The sequence below is a fragment of the Rhinoraja longicauda genome, chromosome 1 (assembly GCF_053455715.1).
Source record: "Rhinoraja longicauda isolate Sanriku21f chromosome 1, sRhiLon1.1, whole genome shotgun sequence".
Taxonomy (NCBI): domain Eukaryota; kingdom Metazoa; phylum Chordata; class Chondrichthyes; order Rajiformes; family Arhynchobatidae; genus Rhinoraja; species Rhinoraja longicauda.
Window position 1 is genome coordinate 1521917 of NC_135953.1, and position 26188 is coordinate 1548104.

Sequence of the window (26188 nt, forward strand, 5' to 3'; positions counted from 1 at the left end):
CCAGAGGGCACAGCCTCAGAATTAAAGGACATTCCCTTGGGAAGGAGATGAGGGGAAATTTCTTTAGTCAGAGGGTGGTGAATCTGTGGAATTCTTTGCCACAGAAGGCTGTGGAGGCCAAGTCAGTGGATATTTTTAAGACAGAGATAGATAGATTCTTGATTAGTACGGGTGTCAGGGGTTATGGGGGGAAGGCAGGAGAATTGGGTTAGGAGGGAGAGATAGTTCAGCCATGATTGAATGGCGTAGACTCGATGGGCCGAATGGCCCAATTCTGTTCCTATTCCTTATGACCTGATGGATATAAAATGATGAGATGCATGGTTCGTGCAGACAGTCAGGACGAGGGTAGAAAGTGGCAGCCTGATAGTGGCAAAACACAAAGATAGAGTGCTTAAATAAGATGCATGATATGTGTAGGAAAGAACTGCAGATGCTGGTTTAAATCGAAGGTCGACACAAAATGCTGGGGTAACTCAGCAGGTCAGGCAGCACCTCTGGAGAGAAGGAGTGGCTGACGTTTCTGGTCGAGACCCTTCTTCAGACTGAAGATGTATGATTTGCTTGCCTTCATTGGTCGGGGCATTGAGTATTAGTGTCAGGAAGTCATGCTGCAGTTTTATAGCACTTTGATGCAGCCACATTCAGAGTATTGCATGCACTTCCAGTCACCCGTTACAGGAAGCATGTGGAGACTTTCCTGATAAACAATCCCAGTTTGTCCAACCTTCCCCTGTAGCTGAACCCTGTAATCCAGGCAGCATCTGGCAAACCCCCTCTCCACCCTCTCCCCCCTCTCCCTGTAGCTGGACCCTGTAATCCAGGCAGCATCTGGTGAACCTCCTCTCACCCTCTCCAAAGCCTCCACATCCTTCCTGTGATGGGGTGGGCAGATGTATACAGACACAGGCCGTTCGGCCCAACCCCCCTGTGCCGACCAAGATGCCCACCCCAGCTAGTGCCACGGGCTCAGGGGCATGGAAGAGTGCAGCTCAGGAACAGTTCCTCCGGGAATTACAAACACCCTCTCGCTGGGATGTGCCTGCAGCAGGATGGTGACTAGGATGAGTTTACCTGCCTCCTTCTCTCTCCAGGTTCCATATCTGGAGAATGTGCCTGCAGCAAGATGGTGACTAGGATGAGTTTACCTGCCTCCTTCTTTCTCCAGGTGCCATATCTGGAGAATGTGCCTGCAGCAGGATGGTGACTAGGATGAGTTTACCTGCCTCCTTCTTTCTCCAGGTGCCATGTCTGCGGAACAGATCTGCTACCAAATCACCAATGAGCAAGGAAGCCAGTTTGGCAATTGTGGCCAGAACGAAAACAACGAGCATGTTCCGTGCCAGGCTGAGTACGTGCTGAACATCCCTGCTTTGTACAACACTACCTGCCCCAAAGCAGGGACTTTACCCAGACAATGACAAACGTTGGGCTGCTTCATGACATTTGAATTATAATGTAACAAGTTGATTGTGGGCGGCACGGTGGCGCAGCGGTAGAGTTGCTGCCTCACAGCGCCAGAGACCCGGGTCCAATCCTGACCGCGGGTGCTGTCTGTGTGGAGTTTGCACGTTCTCCCCATGACCTCTGGGTGCCCCTTCCCAAAGATGTGCTGGTTTGAATGTTAATTGGCTTCTGTAAATTGCCCCTAAAGTGCAGGATGAGAAAGTGGGAGAACATGGAACTGGTGTGTGAGTGAGCGATGGCCAGAGTGGACTCAGTGGGCCCAAGAGCTTGCTTCCACACTGTATCCATCAGCTAAACCAAACTAAAGAGCAACACAAAAAGCTGCTGTAACTCAGCGGGTCAGGCAGCATCTCCATAGAAGGAATGGGTCAAGACCAACAGTGAATGCAGCGCCAGAGACCCGGGTTCCATCCCGACTACGGGTACTGTCTGTACGTAGTTTGTACGTTCTCCCCGTGACCTGCGTGGGTTTTCTCCGGGTGCTCCGGTTTCCTCCCACACTCCAAAGATGTACAGGTTTGTAGGTTAATTGGCTTGGTAAAATTGTAAATTGTCCCGAGTGCGTGTAGGGTAGTGTTAGTGTGTGGGGATCGCTGGTCAGCACGGACTCGGTGGGCCGAAGGGCCTGTTTCCGCGCTGTATCTCTAAACTAAAATAAACCAGCTCACCATGTCAGACTTTTGATCGGACTTTGCTGGCTTTACCTTGCACTAAACGTTATTCCCTCATCCTGCACCTGTACACTCTGAATGGCAAGCTTGTAATCGTGCACAGTCTTTCTGCTGACTGGTTGGCAGGTAAGGTGTGAGCCTCGGAGGGTGATGGTTGTAGGGGTGAGGCCAGCGTGTGACTGTCTCCCTGCAGGGATGTCCTTTGCGGGAAGATGCAGTGCACGGGGGGAAGTGACAAACCGATCCGTGGTGGCAACGTTCACGTCATCTCCACCTCGCTGACCTACCAGGGCGTCGATTACGTGTGCCGGGCCACGTACACCACCTTCGAGGATACACGCAGCACCGACCTCATCCTCCCGGGCACCAAGTGTGGGCCCCATCAGGTAAGGTGCATCCAGCCTTGCAGGAACAAGGGTGCTCTGAGCCCCGTGGGAACAAGGGTGCTTTCAGCCCAGTGCAACAAGAGTGCTCACAGCCCAGCACAACAAGGGTGCCCTGAGCCCAGAACAAGGGTGCTCCCAGCCCAGTGCAACAAGGGTGCTCTCAGCCCAGCACAACAAGGGTGCTCCCAGCCCAGCACAACAAGGGTGCTCCCAGCCCAGTGCAACAAGGGTGCTCTCAGCCCAGCACAACAAGGGTGCCCTGAGCCCAGAACAAGGGTGCTCCCAGCCCAGTACAACAAGGGTGCTCCCAGCCCAGTGCAACAAGGGTGCTCTCAGCCCAGCACAACAAGGGTGCCCTGAGCCCAGAACAAGGGTGCTCCCAGCCCAGTGCAACAAGGGTGTTCCGAGCCACACGGGACAGGGCGGCGCGGTGGTGCAGCGGTAGCGTGACATAGAAACGTAGAAAACAGGTGCAGGAGGAGGACATTCGGCCCTTTGAGCCAGCGCCGCCATTCATTGTGATCATGGCTGATCGTCCACAATCAGTAACCCATGCCTGCCTTCTCCCCATATCCCTTGATTCCACTAGCCCCTAGAGCTCTATCTAACTCTCTCTTAAATCCATCCAGTGAATTGGCCTCCACTGCCCTCTGTGGCAGAGAATTCCACAAATTCACAACTCTCTGGGTGAAAAAGTTCCTTCTCACCTCAGTTTTAAATGGCCTCCCCTTTATTCTTAGACTGTGGCCCCTGGTTCTGGACTCCCCCAACATTGGGAACATTTTTCCTGCATCTAGCTTGTCCAGTCCTTTTATAATTTTATACGTCTCTATAAGATCCCCTCTCATCCTTCTAAACTCCAGTGAATACAAGGCCAGTCTTTCCAATCTTTCCTCGTGTGACAGTCCGTTGCAGTGTTGGCATCGCCGGAGACCCAGGTTCCATCCCGACCACGGGTGCTGTCTGTACGTAGTTTGTACGTTCTCCCCGTGACCTGCGTGGGTTTTCTCCGGGTGCTCCGGTTTCCTCCCACACTCCAAAGATGTACAGGTTTGTAGGTTAATTGGCTTGGTAAATGTTTTTTAAAAATTGTCCCTAGTGTGTGTAGGATAGTGTAAATGTGCGGGGATCGCTGGTCAGCACGGACCCAGTGGGCTGAAGGGCCTGTTTCCGTGCTGTATCTCTAAACTAAACAAGGGCTGCTCTGGAGAGTGTGGGGCTGCAACTCCTTCCATTCCTCTTAGGCCCCCCTTGGTCATGGCTGACCATGGGTGATGCATCCTAGTTGGCTGCTTGCTCCACACCTCGGCTAGAGCATAGAAACATAGAAACATAGAAAATAGGTGCAGGAGTAGGCCATTCGGCCATTCGAGCCTGCACCGCCATTCAATATGATCATGGCTGATCATCCAACTCAGTAGCCTGTACCTGCCTTCTCTCCATACCCCCTGATCCCTTTAGCCACAAGGGCCACATCTAACTCCCTCTTAAATATAGCCAATGAACTGGCCTCAACTACCTTCTGTGGCAGAGAATTCCACAGACTCACCACTCTCTGTGTGAAGAGCAGCGTTGCTTGTGGCTGAAGAGACTAATGGGGGAGTGACAGTCTCTGTGGCAAAGGTCACGTTTGTGTGTGGTCTCTGGTCTGTTAAGTTGCTGCGCTCCTTTCTGCGTGCCCGCTTGTCTGCCGCTTCGTTCATCAGTTTCTCTTCCCCCGTTTTGAGATGTTGGTTCAGGGTACCTCTCTCTCCACCTCGTACGGTCAGCTGCAAGGTTCTCCCAGGACTCCACATCGAGCGCCTTCAAATCTCTCTTGCAGACATCCTTGTAACGTAGCTGGGGGCGTCCGATGGTTCCCCTCCCAGATGTCAGCTCTCCATAGAGGATGTCATGGAATATGGCCATCCTCCATGCGGTGGACATGGCCCAGCCACTGCAGCCTGCGCTGCCTGAGTAGAGTGGACATACTCGGAAGGCCAGCGCCAGACAGAATCTCAGCGTTGGACACTCTGTCTTGCCCGGATATACCCAGGATATGGCGGATGCTTCTAAGGTGGAAGGTGTTGAGTCTTCTCTCCAGTCTGGCATATGTAGTCCATGTCTCACTGCCGCACAGCAGCATGCTGTTGACACAGGCGTTGTAGACTGCTATCTTTGTCTTCACTGTCAGCTTTGGGTTGGTCCACACTCGAGTTGTGAGGCGAGCGAGAGTTGTAGTTGCCTTCCCGATCCTCTTGTCAATCTCTGTGTCCAAGGAGAGGTTGTCGGTGATGGTGGAGCCGAGGTACGTGAACTGATGGACGGCATCGTGTTCGTAGTCGTCGATGGTGATGACGGGCGGTGCCTCGGTACCTTGCCCCAGGATGTTCGTCTTCTTCAGGCTGATGGTCAGCCCAAAGTCCTTGCAAGCCCAATAGAAGCGGTCCATCAGTGACTGTAGTTCCTGCTGGGTGTGGGACACAACTGCTGCGTCATCGCGAGCAACATGTCTCTGATGAGAGCTTCACGTACGTTTGTCTTGGCTCTGAGGCGGGTGAGGTTGAAGAGGCTGCCGTCTGATCTAGTACGCAGGTAGATCGCCTCTGTTGCGGTGCCGAAGGCATGTTTCAGGAGCAGAGCGAAGAAAATCCCAAAGAGTGTGGGAGCGAGGACGCAGCCTTGTTTGACGCCACTGTGGATGTCGAGGGGCTCCGAGAAACTGCCATTGAACTGCACTGTCCCCTTCGTGTTGATGTGGAAGGATTCTGTCATGCTCTGCACTTTTGGTGGGCTGCCGATCTTTGGGAGAGCCTTGAATAGGCCATCTCTGCTGACGAAGTCGAACGCCTTGGTGAGGTCAATGAAAGCAATATACCGGGGCATCCGCTGTTCTCTGTGCTTCTCCTGGAGCTGGCGAAGGGAGAAGACCATGTCTACTGTTGACCTTTCAGCTCGGAAACCGCACTGAGACTCTGGGTAGACACGTTCTGCCAGCTTCTGTAGGCGGATCAAGATGACCCGAGCAAAGACCTTGCCGACGATGTTGAGGAGGGAGATGCCTCTGTAGTTGTTGCAGTCGCTTCTCTCACCCTTGTTCTTGTAGAAGGTAATGATCGTGGCATCCCTCATGTCCTGCGGTACAGCTCCTTCTTGCCAGCACTGGCAGAGGACTTCATGCAAAGGAAGCATTAAGGTCGTCTTGCAGTGCTTTATCAGGTCAGGGGGAATCCCGTCGCTGCCTGGGGCCTTGCCTAGTCAGGTCTCCCTTCAACCTCCACCATTCAAGAGAAAACACTCCAGATGTGTGCGACTCTCCCTGTGGCTGACGCCTCTAATAGTTGAAGAAGGGTCTCGACCCGAAACGTCACCCATTCCTTCTCTCCCGAGATGCTGCCTGACCTGCTGAGTTACTCCAGCATTTTGTGAATAAATACCTTTGATTTGTACCAGCATCTGCAGTTATTTCCTTATGCCTCTAATAGTTGGCTTGTGTGGTGAGCTGGCAATGCCAGTGACTGTGAGGTGAACTAACACACTGCTCTCTGTGTCACAGGCCTGTATTAACGCATCGTGCCAGAACGTCATCCAGTTCCACGTGGGGAGCTGCCACGCCACCTGTAACAACAACGGGGTAGGATATTGATCATCTCACCCACCCACCCACCCTCACCTAGTGCCCACGGGCAGGGCCGGGGTGGCAAGCACATCACATCACATCACATGCTGCTGACCTACTCCAACACCTAGCCATCATCTCCACAGATGCTGCCTGACCTGCTGAGTTACTCCAGCACTTTGTCAAACGTCACCTATCCATGTTCTCCACAGATGCTGCCTGACCCGCTGAGTTACTCCAGCACTCTGTCAAACGTCACCTATCCATCATCTCCACAGATGCTGCCTGACCCGTTGAGTTACTCCAGCACTCTTTGTCTTTTCCTGGCTTGCCGGGAGGATACAGTTGAGGGGGGTGATGGGCAGATGGGGGGAGTGAGTGACAAAGGCAGGGTGTGGTAAGGAGACAAATGGGTGAGAGATAAGAAGAGGTGAGGTGTAAAGCGAGATGGAGGGATATGGGTGGAAGGGGAAGAGCTGTTATAGTCCCTGCCTCAACTACCTCCTCTGGCAGCTGGTTCCATACACACACTACCAGCTGTGTGGACAAGCACAGAGCAGTGCTTTGGGGAGAGGTTTCCTGGAGGGGTGTTTGATTCTCGACCAGCTGCAAGCTGTGTTTCTCTGTAAACGTGTGCTACACGGCTGCTGATATCAGGTATGTGTTGGTTCCAGGTCTGTAACAATAACGACAACTGTTACTGTGATGTGGGCTGGTCCCCTCCATACTGCAAGTTCACTGGGACGGGCGGCAGCATCGACAGTGGGCCCGTGCCAGCTGCTCAGCCAGGTACGCCACCTGCTGAGCTGACAGGTAAGCCGCCAGGTACGCAGCCACGTATACAGCCAGGTACGCCGCCAGCTGAGCAGACAGGTACGCCGCCCGGTATACAGCCAAGTACGCAGCCAGGTACACAGCCAGGTACGCAGCCAGGTACACAGCCAGGTACACAGGTACGCTGACAAGTACGCAGCCAGGTACACGTTCAGATACACAGCCAGGTGCACAGGTACACAGACAGGTGCACAACCAGGTACGCCACCAGCTGAGCAGCCTGGTACACAGACAGGTTTGCCGCCAGGTACACCACAGTCTGAGCAGCCAGGTACACAGACAGGTATACAGACAGGTACGTAGACAGGTACGCAGACAGGTACACAGATACATTGCCAGGTATGCAGACAGGTACACAGACGGGTAAGCAGCCAGGTACGCAGTCATTATAGTCAAGGGTAAGTAGCCAGGTACTCTGGTCATTATAGTCACGTGTGCAGAGGTACAGTGAAGAGCTTAGTCTTGCTTGCTATCCAAACAGATCAGATAATACTGTATATAAATACAATCAAGTCAAACTCAGGTATAACAGGCAGAGCAAAGGGGAAGATACAGAGTGCAGATTATAGTTCTCAGCATTGTAGCATCAGTTCCACAGACAAAGTCCAATGTCCACAATGGGGTCGAGGTGAATCGGACAGTGCCCTAGCTCATGGAAGAGCCGTTCAGAAGCCTGATAACAGAGGGGAAAAAGCTGTCCCTCCATCAGCCGTGATGCATGCCACGCCCTGGCTCTGCAGGGCTAGCAGCAGAGAGAGGGGTGGAATGGGAGAGGACTAGTTTAGGAGTGTATCTGAGTCATGCTGAGTCATGCTGCACCACTGCCACATCCAGTGCCGGGGCTTTCCATAGTTTCAGAAGCGTGGTGTCACACAGCACGGAAACAGGCCCTTCTGCCCATCTTGCCCATGCTGGCCAACATGCCCCATCTACAGTAATCCCACCAACCTGCGTTTGGTCCTTAGCATCATGAACCTTACCTGTCCAAGATGTACATCGGCTGTGTGTGGAGGGAACAAAGTAGAGATTTAACCAGTTCAATATGACAGATTACAAAAGCAAAGAGTTTACTTTAATTGATTATTGTCAGGTTTACCGAGGTACAGTGAAAAGCTGTTGTAGTGTGCTATCCAGGCTAAGAAAAGACTACACATACAGACTATATCCAGGAGCTGCAGGATAGTTATCCGTGGTTTGCCTCCAATACCTCGTGCTAGTGAGGGTAGGAACAGGAAGATGGGGGAGATGAATGTGTGGCTGAGGAGTTGGTGCAGGGACAGGGATTCAGATTTCTGGACCATTGGGATCTCTTCTGGAGCAGGGGTGACCTGAACAAGAGGGACGGGTTGCACCTTATCTGGAGGGGGACCAACATGCTGGCAGGTAGGTTCACTAGTGCTACACGGGAGGGTTTAAACGAGATTGGCAGGGGGCTGGGATCTCGTGCAGGACAGAGGCTCGTGAGAGGCTAGAAGCTGGTATGGAGAGTGATGTGGGAAGGCAGAATAGGCAGGTGAAAGGCAGAGAGCGAGGAAGGAGGGTTGGTTTAAACTGCAGGTATTTTAATGCAAGGGGCTAGATGGGTAATGCAGATGAGCTTAGGGCATGGATAGGCACAAGCAACTGGGACGTTGTAGCCATGACAGAAAGCTGGTTAAGAGAGGGGCAGGACTGGCAGCTCAATGTTCTGGGGTACAGGAGCTTCAGGAGAGGCAGGGGTGAGGGGACAAAGAGGAGGGGGGGCTGCATTGTTGGTTAAGGAGGATGTCATGGCAGTGTTCAGAGGTGACATTATGGACGGTTCATCTAGTGAGGCTCTATGGGTGGAGCTGAGGAACAAGAAAGGGGTGATACCTTGTTGGGGGTGAACTACAGACCCCCGAATAGTCAACGGGAATTGGAACAAATGTGCCGTGAGATTGCAGGCAGCTGCAGGTCAAATAAGGTTGTTATAGTCGGGGATTATAACTTTCCCAATATAAAAATAATAATAATAATATATTCCTTTATTCGTCCGACACCGGGGAAATTTACAGCAGCAAAGTGGATAACAAGAGATTATACATTATAAATAAAAGTAAAGAGAATAGACTGGGAACATCCAGGGAGTGGACATCGGGAGGGTGGATTCTTATAAGTACCTGGGTGTCTACCTCAACAATAAACTGGACTGGACCGGAAATATCAATGCACTGGACAGAAAGGGCCAGAGCAGACTTATCTGCTAAGGTGACTTAGGTCCTTTGGAGTGCAGGGGGCACTCCTGAGGACCTTCTACAACACGGTGGTTGCATCGGCCATTCTCTACGGAGTGGTCTGCTGGAGCAGCAGCATCTCAGCGGCGAAGGGGAAGAGACTCGACAAGCTGGTCAGGAAGGCCAGCTCTATAGACAATAGACAATAGGTGCAGGAGTAGGCCATTCAGCCCTTCGAGCCAGCACCGCCATTCAATGCGATCATGGCTGATCACTATCAATCAGTACCCCGTTCCTGCCTTCTCCCCATACCCCCTCACTCCGCTATCCTTAAGAGCTCTATCCAGCTCTCTCTTGAAAGCATCCAACGAACTGGCCTCCACTGCCTTCTGAGGCAGAGAATTCCACACCTTCACCACCCTCTGACTGAAAAAGACCCTCTGTCCTGGGTTGCCCCCTCGACTCAGTGCAGGTGGTGGGAGAGAGGAGGATGATGGCAAAGTTAACATCGCTGCTGGACAACGACTCCCACCCCATGTAGGACACTGTCACTGCACTGAGTAGCTCCTTCAGTGACAGACTCCTTCACCCCAAGTGCATGAAGGAGAGATATAGGAGGTCCTTCCTTCCCACTGCTGTGAGACTGTACAACCAGCACTGCTCCCAGCAGACCAGTCAACAGTCCAGTTAACAGTAAAAATCCACTTTGCTGCTGTAACACTGCAAATTTCCCCAGTGTGGGACAAATAAAGGAATATATATATATATATATATATGTGTGTGGGGGCCCCCACATGTGAGGGGGCAACGCTGGATCTAGTATTGGGAAATTGGGAAGGGCAAGTTAATGAAGTGTGTGTGGAGGAGCCTTTTGGGACCAGTGACTGCAGTTCAATTCGGTTTAACATAGTTATGGATCAGGACGGAGAGGGTCCACGTGTTAAAACGCTCAACTGGGGTAAGGCCAACTGTGGGTATGAGAGGAGGTCTCGCTCAAGTTGACTGGAGCAGGTTATTAGAGGGGAAAGGAACATCGGCCAAGTGGGACGTTTTTAAAAGTGTGCTGACGAAAGCTCAGGATGCGTACGTCCCCGTTATAGTGAAGGGCAAAGCAGGCAAACGTAAGGAAGCTTGTCTGACGAGGGAAATTGAGGCGTTAGTCAAAAACAAGGAGGAGGCACGTGGCAGGGAGAGGCCGCTGGGATCAAGTGCATCTCTGGAGGAGTTTCGGGAACTAAGGAGTAAACTGAAAAAGGAGATCAGATGGGCAAAAAGGGGCCAGGAGATAGCTCTGGCGGGCAGCATTAAGGACAATCCCAAGAGATTTTATAAATACATAAGGTGGAAAAGGGTAACTAGAGAGAAAGTGGGACCTCAGGAATCAAAGCGGTCACCTCTGTATGGAGCCACAGGAGATGGGCAAGGACCTCAATGAGTATTTCTCTGTATTTACCGAGGAGAAAGACAGTAGGACGGAGGAAATTGGAGCAGTCACTGGAGGTGTCTTGAGAGCAGTCAGGGTTACTGTGGAGGAACTACTGAAGGTACTGTCGTGTTTGAAGGTAGACAAATCTCCAGGGCCTGATCAGATATATCCGAGGACATTGCGGGAAAACAGAGAGGAAATTGCAGGAACCCTGGTTGAAATGTACGAGTCGTCCTTAAATACAGGAGAGGTGCCGGGAGACTGGAGGGGGGCAAATGTTGTGCCTCTATTCAAGAAGGGCTGCAGGGAAAATGCTGGGAACTACAGGCCGGTGAGCTTAACATCTGTAGTTGGTCAGTTACTGGAGAGTATTCTGAGGGATAGGATATACAGGCATTTGGATGGGAAGGGGTGATTAGGGACAGTCAGCATGGTTTTGTATGTGGGAGGTCGTGTCTCACAAATCTGATTGATTTTTTTGAAGACGTGACCAAAAAGGTCGATGAGGGCAGAGCTGTAGATGTTGTGTATATGGACTTCAGTAAGGCATTTGACAAGGTTCTCATGGTAGGCTGCTCTGGAAGGTTAGATCGCATGGGATCCAAGGAGAGATCGCTGAATGGATAGCAAACTGGCTCCATGGAAGGAAGCAGAGGGTGATGGTGGAAGGTTGTTTCTCAGACTGGAGGCCTGTAACTAGTGGTGTGCCTCAGGGTTCGGTGCTGGGCCAGTTACTGTTTGTCATCTACATTAATGATATGGATGAGAACAGGGCAAGATTAGCAAGTTTGCTGATGATACAAAAGTTAGTGGTTTTGCAGATAGTGAAGATGGTTGTGAATGATTCTAGCAGGATCTGGATCGATTGGCCAGGTGGGCGGAGGAATGGTCGATGGAATTTAATACACAGAAGTGGTGCATTTTGGGTCGTCGAACAAGGGCAGGACCTACACAGTAAATGGTAGGCCCCTGGGTAGTGTTGTAGAGCAGAGGGATCGAGGAGTACAGGTGCATGGTTCCTTGAAGGTCGAGTCGCAGGTGGATAAGGTGGTCAAGAAGGTTTTTGGCAGTTTGGCCTTCAACAGTCAGAGTATTGAGTGTAGAAGTTGGGAGGTCATGTTGCAGTTTTATAAGCCGTTGGTGAGACCGCATTTAGAATATTGTGTTCAGTTCTGGGCACCATGTTATGGGAAAGATATTGTCAAGCTTGAAAGATTTACAAGGATGTTGCCAGGACTAGAGGGTGTGAGCTACAGGGAGAGGTTGAGTAGGTTGGATCTCTATTCCATGAAGCGCAGGAGGATGAGGGGTAATCTGATCGAGGGATATTCAGCCAGGGGTTATTCTTTGGGTGAAGGTTGGTGTAAGATACTTAACTCGCCTGCACTGTGTTCTTCAGTGTCCACAGCTGAACCTTCCCAAAGTCCAGAAACAACCGCAGGCCCCACCATGATGCATCTGCCAGATGGCACAGAGGTTCCAGGTAGGAACCCTCATCTCAATGAGCGACTGATGTTATGTGACACAGCTGATCTGTGTCTAACCCTGCCTTGGTACCACCCCTTGTGCTGCCAACCACTCCTTGGCCAATTTGCTGCATTGTCTTGTTTCCCACTCAATCCTTTTCTTCTCACAATCTTGTAAAATTCATGTATTTTCTCAAACTGGAGGAACAGCTCCTCGTATTCTGTGTTGGAAGGAAGTGCAGATGCTGGTTTACACCGAAGATAGACACAAAATGCTGGAGTAACTCAGCAGGGCAGGCAGCATCTCTGGATGGCAGGGAACATAAAAACTGACTAAAAGCTTTTATAGAGATGTAAAGAGAAAAAGATTAGTTAAAACAAATGTAGGTCCCTTGCAGTCAGAAACAGGTGAATTGATCATGGGGAACAAGGACATGGCAGACCAATTGAATAACTACTTTGGTTCTGTCTTCACTAAGGAAGACATAAATAATCTGCCGGAAATAGCAGGGGACCGGGGGTCAAATGAGATGTAGGAACTGATGGAAATCCAGGTTAGTCGGGAAGTGGTGTTAGGTAAATTGAATGGATTAAAGGCCGATAAATCCCCAGGGCCAGATAGGCTGCATCCCAGAGTGCTTAAGGAGGTAGCCCCAGAAATAGTGGATGCATTAGTGATAATTTTTCAAAACTCTTTAGATTCTGGAGTAGTTCCTGAGGATTGGAGGGTAGCTAATGTAACCCCACTTTTCAAAAAGGGAGGGAGAGAGAAAACGGGGAATTACAGACCAGTTAGTCTAATATCGGTAGTGGGGAAAATGCTAGAGTCAGTTATTAAAGATGGCATAGCAGCACATTTGGAAAATGGTGAAATCATTACACAAAGTCAGCATGAATAAACGGGTCCTTTTCCGAATGGCTGGCAGTGACTAGTGGGGTACCGCAAGGCTCAGTGCTGGGACCCCAGCTATTTACAATATAGATTAATGATTTGGACGAGGGAATTGAATGCAACATCTCCAAGTTTGCGGATGACACGAAGCTGGGGGGCAGTGTTAGCTGTGAGGAGGATGCTAGGAGGCTGCAAGGTGACTTAGATAGGTTAGGTGAGTGGGCAAATGCATGGCAGATGCAGTATAATGTGGATAAATGTGAGGTTATCCACTTTGGTGGCAAGAACAGGAAAGCAGACTATTACCTGAATGGTGGCCGATTAGGAGAAGGGGAGATGCAACGGGACCTGGGTGTCGTGGTACACCAGTCATTGAAAGTAGGCATACAGATGCAGCAGGCAGTGAAGAAAGCGAATGGTATGTTGGCATTCATAGCGAGGGGATTTGAGTATAGGAGCAGGGAGGTTCTGCTGCAGTTGTACAGGGCATTGGTGAGACCGCACCTGGAGTATTGCATACAGTTTTGGTCTCCTAATCTGAGGAAAGACATTCTTGCCATAGAGGGAGTACAGAGAAGGTTCACCAGATTAATTCCTGGGATGGCAGGACTTTTATATGAAGAAAGACTGGATAGACTCGGCTTGTACTCGCTGGAATTTAGAAGATTGAGGGGGGATCTTATAGAAACTTACAAAATTCTTAAGGGGTTGGACAGGCTAGATGCAGGAAGTTTGTTCCCGATGTTGGGGAAGTCCAGAACAAGGGGTCACAGTTTAAGGATAAGGGGGAAGTCTTTTAGGACCGAGATGAGAGTTTTTTTTCACACAGAGAGTGGTGAATCTGTGGAATTCTCTGCCACAGAAGGTAGTTGAGGCCAGTTCATTGGCTGTATTTAAGAGGGAGTTAGATGTGGCCCTTGTGGCTAAAGGGATCAGGGGGTATGGAGAGAAGGCAGGTACGGGATACTGAGTTGGATGATCAGCCATGATCATATTGAATGGCGGTGCAGGCGCGAAGGGCCGAATGGCCTCCTCCTGCACCTATTTTCTATGTTTCTATGTTTCTATGAATGGGTGACATTTCAGGTGGAGACGACTTCTAGAAGGAATGTGTGATGTTTTGGGTCAAGACCCTTCGTTCACACTTCTTGTCTTTTCATCTCTGGTCTTTGTCCACCATCTGCCAATCCCCTCTCATCTGTATCCACCTGTCACTCGCCAGACTTTGCCATGCCCCCTCCTCTCCTCCAGCCTTCCCCCCCCTACAATCAGTCTGAAGAAGGGTCACGATCTGAAACGTCACCTATCCATGTTCTCCACAGATGCTGCCTGACCCACTGAGTTACTCCAGCACTCTGTGAAACATCACCTATCCATGTTCTCCACAGATGCTGCCTGACCCGCTGAGTTACTCCAGCTTTTGAGTTACTGCAGCATTAGTTTAGGTTAGAGATCCAGCGTGGAAACAGGCCCTTCGGCCCACCGGGTCCGCACAGACCAGCAATCCCCGCACAATAACACTAACGTACACAATTTTTACATTTACCAATCTACAAACCTGTCGTCTTTGGAGTGTGGGAGAAAACTAGAGCACCCAGAGAAAACCCACGCAGGTCACGGGGAGATCCTGAAGGCACCATGACCGGGCCTGACCCTCTGGTTAATACTAGCTGTATCTCTCCTTTAGTCTTAAACATGACGGAGAGTGTGGACGTGACCAGCACCACACAGCACAGACCCACACAGACGCCAGGTGAGTAACCCCCCTTCTCCCCTCTCCCCTCTCCCCCACCCCCCACCTCCTTCAGTCACACAGCCCAGAAACTGGACCTTCATAGAGCAAGACACAACAGTCACAGGCCCTTCGGCCCACAGTGTCCATGCTCAACGTGATGCCAACACCATCTCTTACCTGCCTGCACCTGATACATATCCCACCAGTCCCTGTATTTCCATGTGCTGAAACAAAACTCCCTTAAACCCCATCGTATCTGCCTCCACCACCACCCCTGGCAGTGCATCCTGGGCCCTCACCACCACCCCTGGCAGTGCATCCTGGGCCCTCACCACCACCCCTGGCAGTGCATCCTGGGCCCTCACCACCACCCCTGGCAGTGCATCCTGGGCCCTCACCACCACCCCTGGCAGTGCATCCTGGGCCCTCACCACCACCCCTGGCAGTGCATCCTGGGCCCTCACCACCACCCCTGGCAGTGCATCCTGGGCCCTCACCACCACCCCTGGCAGTGCATCCTGGGCCCTCACCACCACCCCTGGCAGTGCATCCTGGGCCCTCACCACCACCCCTGGCAGTGCATCCTGGGCCCTCACCACCACCCCTGGCAGTGCATCCTGGGCCCCCACCACCACCCCTGGCAGTGCATCCTGGGCCCTCACCACCACCCCTGGCAGTGCATCCTGGGCCCTCACCACCACCCCTGGCAGTGCATCCTGGGCCCTCACCACCACCCCTGGCAGTGCATCCTGGGCCCTCACCACCACCCCTGGCAGTGCATCCTGGGCCCCCACCACCACCCCTGGCAGTGCATCCTGGGCCCCCACCACCCTCCGTGTCAAAAACTGTGTTCGTGTCTCTCTCTCCCTGTCATCAGACCTGTGTCTGTGTCTCGCTCTGTGATCAGACTTGTGTCTGTCTCTGTGATCAGACGTGTGTGTGTGTGTGTGTGTGTGATCAGACTGTACCTGTGTGTGTGTGTGTGTGTGTGTGTGTGTGTGTGTGTGTGTGTGTGTGTGTGTGTGTGCGCGTGTGCGCGTGTGTGTGTGTGTGTGTGCGTGTGCGTGTGCGTGTGCGTGTGCGTATTCGTGTTCAGACTGTACCTGTGTGTGTGTGTGTGTGTGCGTGTGCGTGTGCGTGTGTGTGCGTGTGCGTGTGCGTGTGCGTGTGCGTGTGCGTGTGCGTATTCGTGTTCAGACTGTACCTGTCTCCCCACAGTGCCACTGGACATGGGGATGCTGTTACCTGCCGTGTTGGTGCCGCTGCTGATCCTGGCCGTCGGTGGTCTGATCGCCGGCTGGGCGCTGAGGGAGAAAAGGTACACCAGGTACGTGGGGGGGGGGACACCAGGTACGTGGGGGGGGACACACCAGGTACGTGGGGGGGGGGACACCAGGTACGTGGGGGGGGACACACCAGGTACGTGGGGGGGGACACCAGGTACGTGGGGGGGGACACACCAGGTACGTGGGGGGGGACACACCAGGTACGTGGGGGGGGGGGGGGGAGACACCAGGTACATGGGGGGGGACACACCAGGTACGTGGGGGGGACACCAGGTACGTGGGGGGGGACACACCAGGTACGTGGGGGGGGGACACCAGGTACGTGGGGGGGGACACACCAGGTACGTGGGGGGGACACACCAGGTACGTGGGGGGGGGGGGGGACACCAGGTACATGGGGTGGGGACACACCAGGTACGTGGGGGGGGGACACCAGGTACGTGGGGGGGGACACACCAGGTACATGGGGGGGACACACCAGGTACGTGGGGGGGGGACACACCAGGTACGTGGGGGGGGGGACCAGGTACGTGGGGGGGGGGGACACCAGGTACATGGGGGGGGGACACACCAGGTACGTGGGGGGGACACACCAGGTACATGGGGGGGACACACACCAGGTACGTGGGGGGGGGGACACACCAGGTACATGGTGGGGGGGACACCAGGTACATGGGGTGGGGACACACCAGGTACGTGGGGGGGGACACCAGGTACGTGGGGGGGGACACACCAGGTACATGGGGGGGGGACACACCAGGTACGTTGGGGGACGGGACACACCAGGTACGTGGGGGGGGGACACCAGGTACGTGTGGGGGGGGGACACACCAGGTACATGGGGGGGGGGACACCAGCTATGTGGGGGGGGGGACACCAGGTACGTGGGGGGGACACACCAGCTAAGTGGGGGAGGGGACACACCAGATACGTGGGGGGGGGGGGACATATAAAATTCTTAATGGATTGGACAAGCTAGATGCAGGAAAAATGTTCCCAATGTTGGGGGATTCCAGAACCAGGGGTCGCAGTTTAAGAGTAAGGGGTCGGCCATTTAAGACCGAGATGAGGAAATACCTCTTCACCAAGAGAGTTGTGGATCTGTGGGATTCTCTGCCACGGAAGGCAGTGGAGGCCAAATCACTGGATGTTTTCAAGGGAGATTTAGCTTTTCGGGCTAACGGAATCAAGGGAGATGGAGAAAAAGCAGGAACAGGGATCTGATTGTGGATGATCAGCCATGATCGTATTGAAGGGCCGAATGGCCACCTCCTGCACCTATTTTCTATTATGTGAATCTACAGGGCACCAGGTACGGGGTGGTGGGGGGAGGGAGTCATGGGGGGTGAGCTCGGCCTCTGTCCTCCCCACCCACTCACCATCACTTTCCTGTCTCAGCAGTTCAGGGGTGGGGAACACCTTTGTGTTCGTGACTGAGGAGGTCGTTCACCTACACAGGTAAAGGCTAACACCCCACAACACCCACCCACTCACTCCACCCACCCACCTCACCCCCACCCACCCCCCCCCCACCCCCACCCACCCCACCCCCCCACCCCCACCCACTCACTCACTCCACCCACCCACCCACTCACTCCACCCCCACCCCACCCCCACCCACCCCACCCACTCACTCCACACCCACCCACCCACCCCACCCACTCCACCCCCACCCACCCACCCCACCCACTCACTCCACCCCCACCCACCCCACCCACCCCACCCACTCACTCCACCCACCCACCCCACCCCACCCACCCCACCCACTCACTCCACCCCACCCCACCCACTCACTCCACCCACCCACCCCACCCCCCCCACCCCCACCCATCCCACCCACTCCACCCACTCACTCCACCCACCCCCCCCACCACCCTCACCCACTCACTCCACCCACCCACCCCACAACACCCACCCCCACCCACTCACTACACCCACCCACCCCACCCACTCACTCCACCCCCACCCCCCCACCCCCACCCACCCCCCCACCCCCACCCACCCCACCCACTCACTCCACCCACCCACCACACCCCCCCCACCCCCACCCACCCCACCCACTCACTCCACCCACCCACTCACTCCACCCCCACCCACCCCACCCCCCCACCCCCACCCACCCCACCCACTCACTCCACCCACCCACTCACTCCACCCACCCCACCCACTCACTCCACCCACCCACCCCCCCCACCCCCACCCACTCACTCCACCCCCACCCACCCCACCCCCTCCACCCCCACCCCCCCACCCACTCACCCCATCCCACCCCACCCACTCACTCCACCCACCCACCCACCCCCACCCACCCCCACTCACTCCACCCACCCCCCCCACCCACTCACTCCACCCCCACCCACCCCACCGCCCCCACCCCACCCACTCACTCCACCCCCACCCACCCCACCCCCACCCACCCCCACTCACTCCACCCACCCCCCCCACCCACTCACTCCACCCCCACCCCCCCCACCCCCACCCACCCCACCCACCCCACCCACTCACTCCACCCACTCACCCCACCCCATCCCACCCCACCCACTCACTACACCCACCCACCCCACCCCCCTACCCCCACCCACTCACTCCACCCACTCACCCCACCCCATCCCACCCCACCCACTCACTACACCCACCCACCCCACCCCCCTACCCCCACCCATTCACTCCACCCCCACCCACCCCACCCCCTCCACCCCCACCCCCCCACCCACTCACTCCACCCACCCACCCCACCCACTCACTCCACCCCACCCCAACCCACCCCCCACACCCACTCACCCCACCCAACACCACCCCCCCACCCTCACCTGGGGGGGGGCAATACCGGGGATAGGGGGGCGGGGGGTGGGATAGGTGTGGGATGGAGGGGGAGTTGTGGTGGGGGGGGACAGAGGGGGAGTTGTGGTGGGGGGGGGGACGGAGGGGGAGTTGTGGTGGGGGCGGTGGGTGTGGGATGGAGGAGTTGTGTTGGGGGGGTGGTCAGAATCATCAGGAGAAGATGGAGTGAGGCTGGGGAGGGGTCTGGGGGTGATGGGGGGAAGAGGGATTCAGGGAGGGGTGGGTGGGGAGGGTGTGGGTGGGGAGAGTGTGGGTGGGGAGGGTGTGGGTGGGGAGGGTGTGGGTGGGGAGAGTGTGGGTGGGGAGGGTGTGGGTGGGGAGGGTGTGGGTGGGGAGGGTGTGGGTGGGGAGGGTGTGGGTTGGGAGAGAGTGGGTGGGGAGAAAGTGGGTGGGGAGGGTGTGGGTGGGGAGGGTGTGGGTGGGGAGAGAGTGGGTGGGGAGGGTGTGGGTGGGGAGGGTGTGGGTGGGGAGGGTGGGGAGGGTGTGGGTGGGGAGGGTGTGGGTGGGGAGGGTGTGGGTGGGGAGAGTGTGGGTGGGGAGGGTGTGGGTGGGGAGGGTGTGGGTGGGGAGGGTGTGAGTGGGGAGAGTGTGGGTGGGGAGAGTGTGGGTGGGGAGGGTGGGGAGAGTGTGGGTGCGGAGGGTGTGGGTGGGGAGAGTGTGGGTGGGGAGGGTGTGGGTGGGGAGAGTGTGGGTGGGGAGGGTGTGGGTGGGGAGAGTGTGGGTGGGGAGGGTGGGGAGGGTGTGGGTGGGGAGGGTGTGGGTGGGGAGGGTGTGGGTGGGGAGAGTGTGGGTGGGGAGGGTGTGGGTGAGGAGAGTGAGGGTGGGGAGGGTGTGGGTGAGGAGAGTGTGGGTGAGGAGAGTGTGGGTGGGGAGGGTGGGGAGGGTGTGGGTGGGGAGGGTGGGGAGGGTGTGGGTGGGGAGAGTGTGGGTGGGGAGAGTGTGGGTGGGGAGAGAGTGGGTGGAGTGTGGGTGGGGAGGGTGTGGGTGGGGAGGGTGTGGGTGGGGAGGGTGTGGGTGGGGAGGGTGTGGGTGGGGAGAGTGTGGGTGGGGAGAGTGTGGGTGGGGAGGGTGTGGGTGGGGAGGGTGGGGAGGGTGTGGGTGGGGAGGGTGTGGGTGGGGAGAGTGTGGGTGGGGAGGGTGTGGGTGGGGAGAGTGTGGGTGGGGAGAGTGTGGGTGGGGAGAGTGTGGGTGGGGAGGGTGTGGGTGAGGAGAGTGTGGGTGAGGAGAGTGTGGGTGGGGAGGGTGTGGGTGGGGAGGGTGTGGGTGGGGAGGGTGTGGGTGGGGAGAGTGTGGGTGGGGAGAGTGTGGGTGGGGAGAGTGTGGGTGGGGAGGGTGTGGGTGGGGAGAGAGTGGGTGGGGAGAGTGTGGGTGGGGAGGGTGTGGGTGGGGAGAGAGTGGGTGGGGTGTGGGTGGGGAGGGTGGGGAGGGTGTGGGTGGGGGGTGATCAGGGTGAGGGTGAGTCAGTAGTATCTGACCCACACGCACGTTGCTGTAGAGGGGATGTGTTGGGGATGTGTGGCTCTGGGCTCTGGGCTCTGGGCCAGTATAGATGGCAGGTCAATGGCTCGGAGGCTAAGTGTCTCACTGTGGGTGCTCTCTCCAGATGCAGGGCTCCAACCCAGGTGGACACAGGGCTGCCCGGCCCACTGCCCAACACCACAGTGTGACCCTGAGAGGCGGTGAGTGAACGCACCTTCCTGCCGCGTGTTACCGCCTGCGGTCAGCTCTCTCTGCCACGAAGATTCACACAGATGTGGCCAGGACTCATGGCTGAGCTTTAGGGAGAGGCTGGGCAGGCTGGGACTTTATTCCCTGGAGCGCTAGAGGATGAGGGACAATCTTACAGGTGTACAAAATCATGAGAGGAATAGATCAGGTGAATGCACATTCCTTCACCCAGAGTAGGGGAATCAACAACAGAGGACATAGGTTTAAGGTGAGAGGGGGAAAGATTCCATCTTCCATCTCAACCATCCCCCCCCCATCTCAACCACCCCCCCCATCACAAACATCCCCCCCCCCCATCTCAACCATCCCCCCCATCTCAAACATCCCCCCATCACAAACATCCCCCCCCCCCATCTCAACCATCCCCCCCATCTCAACCATCCCCCCATCTCTAACATCCCCCCCATCTCAACCACTCCCCCCATCTCAACCACTCCCCCATCTCAACCCCCCCTCTCAACCATCCCCCCATCTCAACCATCCCCCCCCCATCTCAACCATCCCCCCATCTCAAACATCCCCCCCATCTCAACCACTCCCCCCATCTCAACCACTCCCCCCATCTCAACCCCCCCCTCTCAACCATCCCCCCATCTCAAACATCCCCCCACCATCTCAACCCCCCCCCATCTCAACCCCCCTCCCCATCTCAACCATCCCCCCCCATCTCAACCATCCCCCCCCATCTCAACCATCCCCCCCATCTCAACCATCCCCCCCCATCTCAACTATCTGCCCCCATCTCAACCATCTGCCACCTCAATCACTTCAACACCTTCAACAACTCCAACACTTCCAACACGCCGACTCTTGCACGTGGAGCCTTGCACATGGACATGGTGGGCTGTTCTGTACATTCTGTACTAACTGGGACGATTGTGCTTATGTACTGGGAGAGTCTTGCTGTGCTGAATGTATTTCACTGTACCTGGTACATGTGACAATAAAGAAACCATTGAACCTCAACCAACTAACATCTCCCATCTCAACCATCCCCTCCCATCTCAACCATCTCTGGGGGCTAGTGGAACCAAGGGATATGGGGAGAAGTTGGGCACAGGTTACTGATTGTGGATGATCACCCATGATCACAATGAATGGCGGTGATGGCTCAAAGGGTTGAGTGGCCTCCTCCTGCACCTATTTTCTTTGCTCTATCTCAACCATCACCCATCTCAACCACCCTCACCCATCTCAACCATCCCCTCCCATCTCAATCAACTACAAATGTGCTTGCAATAACGATGTCAGAATCATACAGTGTGGAAACAGGCCCTTCGGCCCAACGTGCCCATGCAAACCAAGATACCCCTTCCACTATTCCAACCTGCCGACATTTGGGCCATATCTCTCGAAACATTTCCGATCTACGTACCTGTCCAAGTGTCTTGTAAATGTTGTGATATTACCTGCCCCAACCTCCTCCACTGGCAGCTTGTTCCATGTGCCCACCATCAAACCATTGATATCGATGACAAACAGTAACGGGCCCAGCACCAAACCCTGAGGCACACCACTAGTCACAGGCCTCCAGTATGAGAAGCAATCTTCCACCATCACCCTCTGCTTCCTTCCATGAAACAATTCTCTATCCAGTCGGATCCCATGCAATCTAAGCTTCCAGAGAAGCCGACCATGTGGAACTTTATGAAATGCCGTGCTGAAATGCTCACAGACAATTCTACATCTTTGCCCTCATCAACCTTTATGGTCACATCTTCAAAAACCTCAATCAGATTTGCAAGACACGACACGACCTCCCACGTACAAAACTGTGCTGACTATTCCTAATCAGCCTCTTTCTATAGAAATGCATCTAAATCCTGTACCTCAGAATCCTCTCCAGAACCTGCCCACCCCAGACATTAGGGTCACTGGTCTGCAGTTGCCTGGCCTACCTCAGGGCCCTGCTTAAATAAATCAGATAACCCCCACAGACACGATCGCGGCAAGGGAGGAAGAATTAACCACAAAAGAGGAAGGATGTTGTCACTCTTTGCTGAACTGCTTTCCAATGATTACAAATCATTTTTCTCCACAGATTCAGACATGGACCAGATAACTCCAGCAAGCGAGTAGTGTGTGGCATCTGGCATCATATCCGCTCTCTGCATTCACCTTGTATTTAACTCCAGAATACCTGGGGAAGGGTTGCTGATCAGAGACAATCCTGTTGAATCTGACCAATCTGCCACTGAAGCAAACATGTACAGAGGGACCAAGAAAGTATTAGTGTGATATGATGAACAATTATTACTTAGTGATTGTAAACGTTGAATATTTATTCAACAACCACCGAGCCGCACCGACCAATGATCCCCGCACACTAACACTATCCCACACACACTAGGGACAATTTACAATGACACCAAGCCAATTCTCCTACAAACCTGCACGTCTTTGGAGTGTGGGAGGAAACTGAAGAGGTTGGAAAGAACCCACTCAGGTCACGGGGAGAACGTGCAAACTCCATACAGACAGCACCCATAGTCGGGATGGAACCCAGGTCTCTGGAGCTGTGAGGCAGCAACTCTACCGCTGCGCCACCGTGTAAATGCATTAGGACATGAAACCAAGAAATACATAGAAACATAGAAAATAGGTGCAGGAGGAGGCCATTCGGCCCTTTGAGCCATCACTGCCATTCATTGTGATCATGGCTGATCATCCACAATCAGCAACCTGTGCCCAACTTCTCCCCATATCCCTTGCACGTAAAGTATTGGCAAATTAGTAATTTTCATTTGCGGGCAGTTAAGAACAAGTTGGCAGGATGGCAGGACTTTCATATGAAGAAAGATTGGATAGACTAGGCTTGTACTCGCTGGAATTTAGAAGACTGAGGGGGGATCTTATTGAAACATATAAAATTCTTAAGGGGTTGGAGAGGTTAGATGCGGGAAGATTGTTCCCGATGTTGGGGAAGTCCAGAACCAGGGGTCACAGCTTAAGGATAAGGGGGAAGTCTTTTAGGACCGAGATGAGAAAACATTTCTTCACACAGAGAGTGATGAGTCTGTGGAATTCTCTGCCACAGAAGGTAGTTGAGGCCAGTTCATTGGCTATATTTAAGAGGGAGTTAGATGTGGCCCTTATGGCTAGAGGGATCAGGGGGTATGGAGAGAAGGCAGGTACAGGTTACTGAGCTGGATGATCAGCCATGATCATATTGAATGGCGGTGCAGGCTCGAAGGGCCGAATGGCCTACTCCTGCACCTATTTTCTATGTCTCTATGTTTCTAAGTTGACAGAGCAGCGTAATATTATCATTGAGCAGAGTTGCTCCTCAACTTACAATGGGCTCCGATAAACCCATCGCAAACCACGAATATCCTAGGTGGAAGCATCGTTAGTCAGGGAGCATCTAAACATAGGACTATGACGATGCGTGAGATGCCTCAGAGAGGCAAGAAAACCTCCAAACTATCTCTACGGTTTTGTGATGGCCATTGGTCAGGACCTTCCATTTACATTTACAAGATATCACAAGAAATAGATTCATGACTTTACACAATGATCTGAGATCAAGAAGTTGGCAGTGATTCAGGAATTCATTTGAGTTTTCAGACCCAAGTTAAGATTTAGGCCTCACTGGGTATCTCAGAACGAACAACACTCACTCCAAATACGTACAGGTTTGTAGGTTAGTTGGCTTCGGTAAAGATTGTAAATTGTCCCTAGTGCATAGGATAGTGCTAGTATATGGGGATCGCTGGTCGGCATGGACTTGGTGGGCTGAAGGGCTTGTTTCCACGCTGTATCTCTAAACAAAACAATTCTTGTGTTATGTAAATAGTAACGTCTCAAATGATTACTTGTGCTTTTTCACGAGTTGTACTTGAACATAGAACAGTACAGCACAGAACGCCCCGCGCCCCACGTGACCTCACCCAACCAGCGGCCATGTGCTCCCGCTCCACCAATGGCAGCCGCCTGGGCCGGGAGGCGGGTTACTACGCAACCTCCGTTCGGCGAACACACTGGGCCAAGCTCCCCGAACACACTCCGTTAGCCTACACTGTCCGGGCCTACACTGTCCGGGCCTACACTGTCCGGGCCCACACTGTCCGGGCCCACACTGTCCGGGCCCACACTGTCCGGGCCCACACTGTCCGGGCCCACACTGTCCGGGCCTACACTGTCCGGGCCTACACTGTCCGGGCCTACACTGTCCGGGCCTACACTGTCCGGGCCGGCAGCACCCCCCTCAGGCCTAATACGGGACAAGGGCGGTCCCGTACGGGACAAACAAATTTAGCCCAAAATACAGGATGTCCTGGCTAATACGGGACAGTTGGCAACCCTACCTGTGGCCCACAATGTCTGTGCCAAGCCTGATGCCAGGTTCAAGTTATTTCCTCTACCGTCCATGTGATCCATATCGCTCCATCCCATATCCCTCATTTTATCCATCACCATTTCTGTCTCCACCACCACCCCCATTAGTCTCTGCGCAATACACAACTGGCCGCACATCTCCGTCAAACGTTGCCCTTCTTACCTTAGAGCGGTGCACTCATGATTTGACATTTACACGCTGCCTCCCCCATCGTGCCTCTCGTGGACATCAAGCTGAACAGCACAGAAACAGGCCCTTCGGCCCATCTTGTCCATGCCACCAAGTTGTCACACTGGGCTAGCCCCATCTGCCTGCGCTTGGCCCATATCCCGCTCAACCAGCATTTCTCAACCTTTTTGAGCCCTTGAAATAATTCTCATGTCTCAGGGAACCCCTACATATAAATGATTATATATCTTTATTAATCTCTTTCTTTCTCTTTCATAAACTTAAAGTTCATAAGGCAAACATGATATATTTTTCTGATAACTGGTTTAAGCAAAAAATAATGTACGTTTTTCTCAAGTTTGTTGTGAAATTAAACACAAAAATGACACAAAATTGCATTGACACACGATGATGCTATTTATCACCATTTCTCTCGGAACCCCTGGCGACCTCTCGCGGAAACCCCGGATGAGAAACGCTGCGTCTAAACCCTTCCGATTCATATACCTGTCCAAATGGCTTTGACCAGTCGCGATTGTTTCTGTTCTAGAGGTTCCTCCGGCAGCTCATTCCACCGACAGACTGACCACTGAGTGAAAAAGGTGCCCCCAACGTCCCTCTGAAATCTCACCGCTCTCACCCGTGGCCCGTGTCCTCTAGTGTTAGAATCCTCTGCCCTGGGAAAAAGTCAATGAGTCACACAGCACGGAAACAGGCCCATCGGCCCAACCTGCCCATGCTGACACGATGCCCCATCTCCACTAGACCCACCTGTCCATGCACTGTCCAAAGATCTTTAACATTTTGTCACAGTTTCTGCCACAACCTCCTCTGGCAACGTGTTCCGTATCCACCACCCTTTATGTGAAGAAGTTGCCCCTCAGGTTCCTATTAAATGTTTCCCCCCTCACAAACGACTGTAAGCATTCACTTTATGCATGCCGCTCATAATCTTGTACACCTCAATAAGGTCACCCCTCAGCTCCCCCGCTCCAAAGAACAAAGTCCCAGCCTATGCAGCCTCTCCCTGTAGCTCAAGCCCACAAACCCAGGGACAATCTGGGGAACCCTGTTACTAGGGTTGCCAACTGTCCCGCATTAGCCGGGACATCCCGTATTTTGGGCTAAATTGGCTTGTCCCGTACAGGACAGCCCT

General features: G+C 54.1%; 1 protein-coding gene across 3 annotated transcripts in view; it reads left to right on the top strand.

Annotated features, from left to right (window-relative positions):
• Positions 1 to 25815, top strand: part of LOC144594491 (disintegrin and metalloproteinase domain-containing protein 12-like) — a 108397-nt gene extending 82582 nt beyond the window's left edge. For 2 of the 3 annotated variants that reach the window (XM_078401283.1, XM_078401104.1), the window contains exons 15-24: positions 1243 to 1351; positions 2332 to 2524; positions 6060 to 6137; positions 6797 to 6935; positions 11977 to 12060; positions 14623 to 14688; positions 15889 to 15997; positions 17358 to 17414; positions 20401 to 20476; positions 22567 to 25815. In XM_078401283.1, the coding sequence (XP_078257409.1) occupies positions 1243 to 1351; positions 2332 to 2524; positions 6060 to 6137; positions 6797 to 6935; positions 11977 to 12060; positions 14623 to 14688; positions 15889 to 15997; positions 17358 to 17414; positions 20401 to 20464 (899 nt within the window). In that variant the 3' untranslated portion in view covers positions 20465 to 20476; positions 22567 to 25815. The remainder of the gene's footprint in view (positions 1 to 1242; positions 1352 to 2331; positions 2525 to 6059; positions 6138 to 6796; positions 6936 to 11976; positions 12061 to 14622; positions 14689 to 15888; positions 15998 to 17357; positions 17415 to 20400; positions 20477 to 22566) is intronic. The other variant, XM_078401199.1, reaches the window with a different exon arrangement.
• Positions 25816 to 26188: the final 373 nt, after the last annotated feature.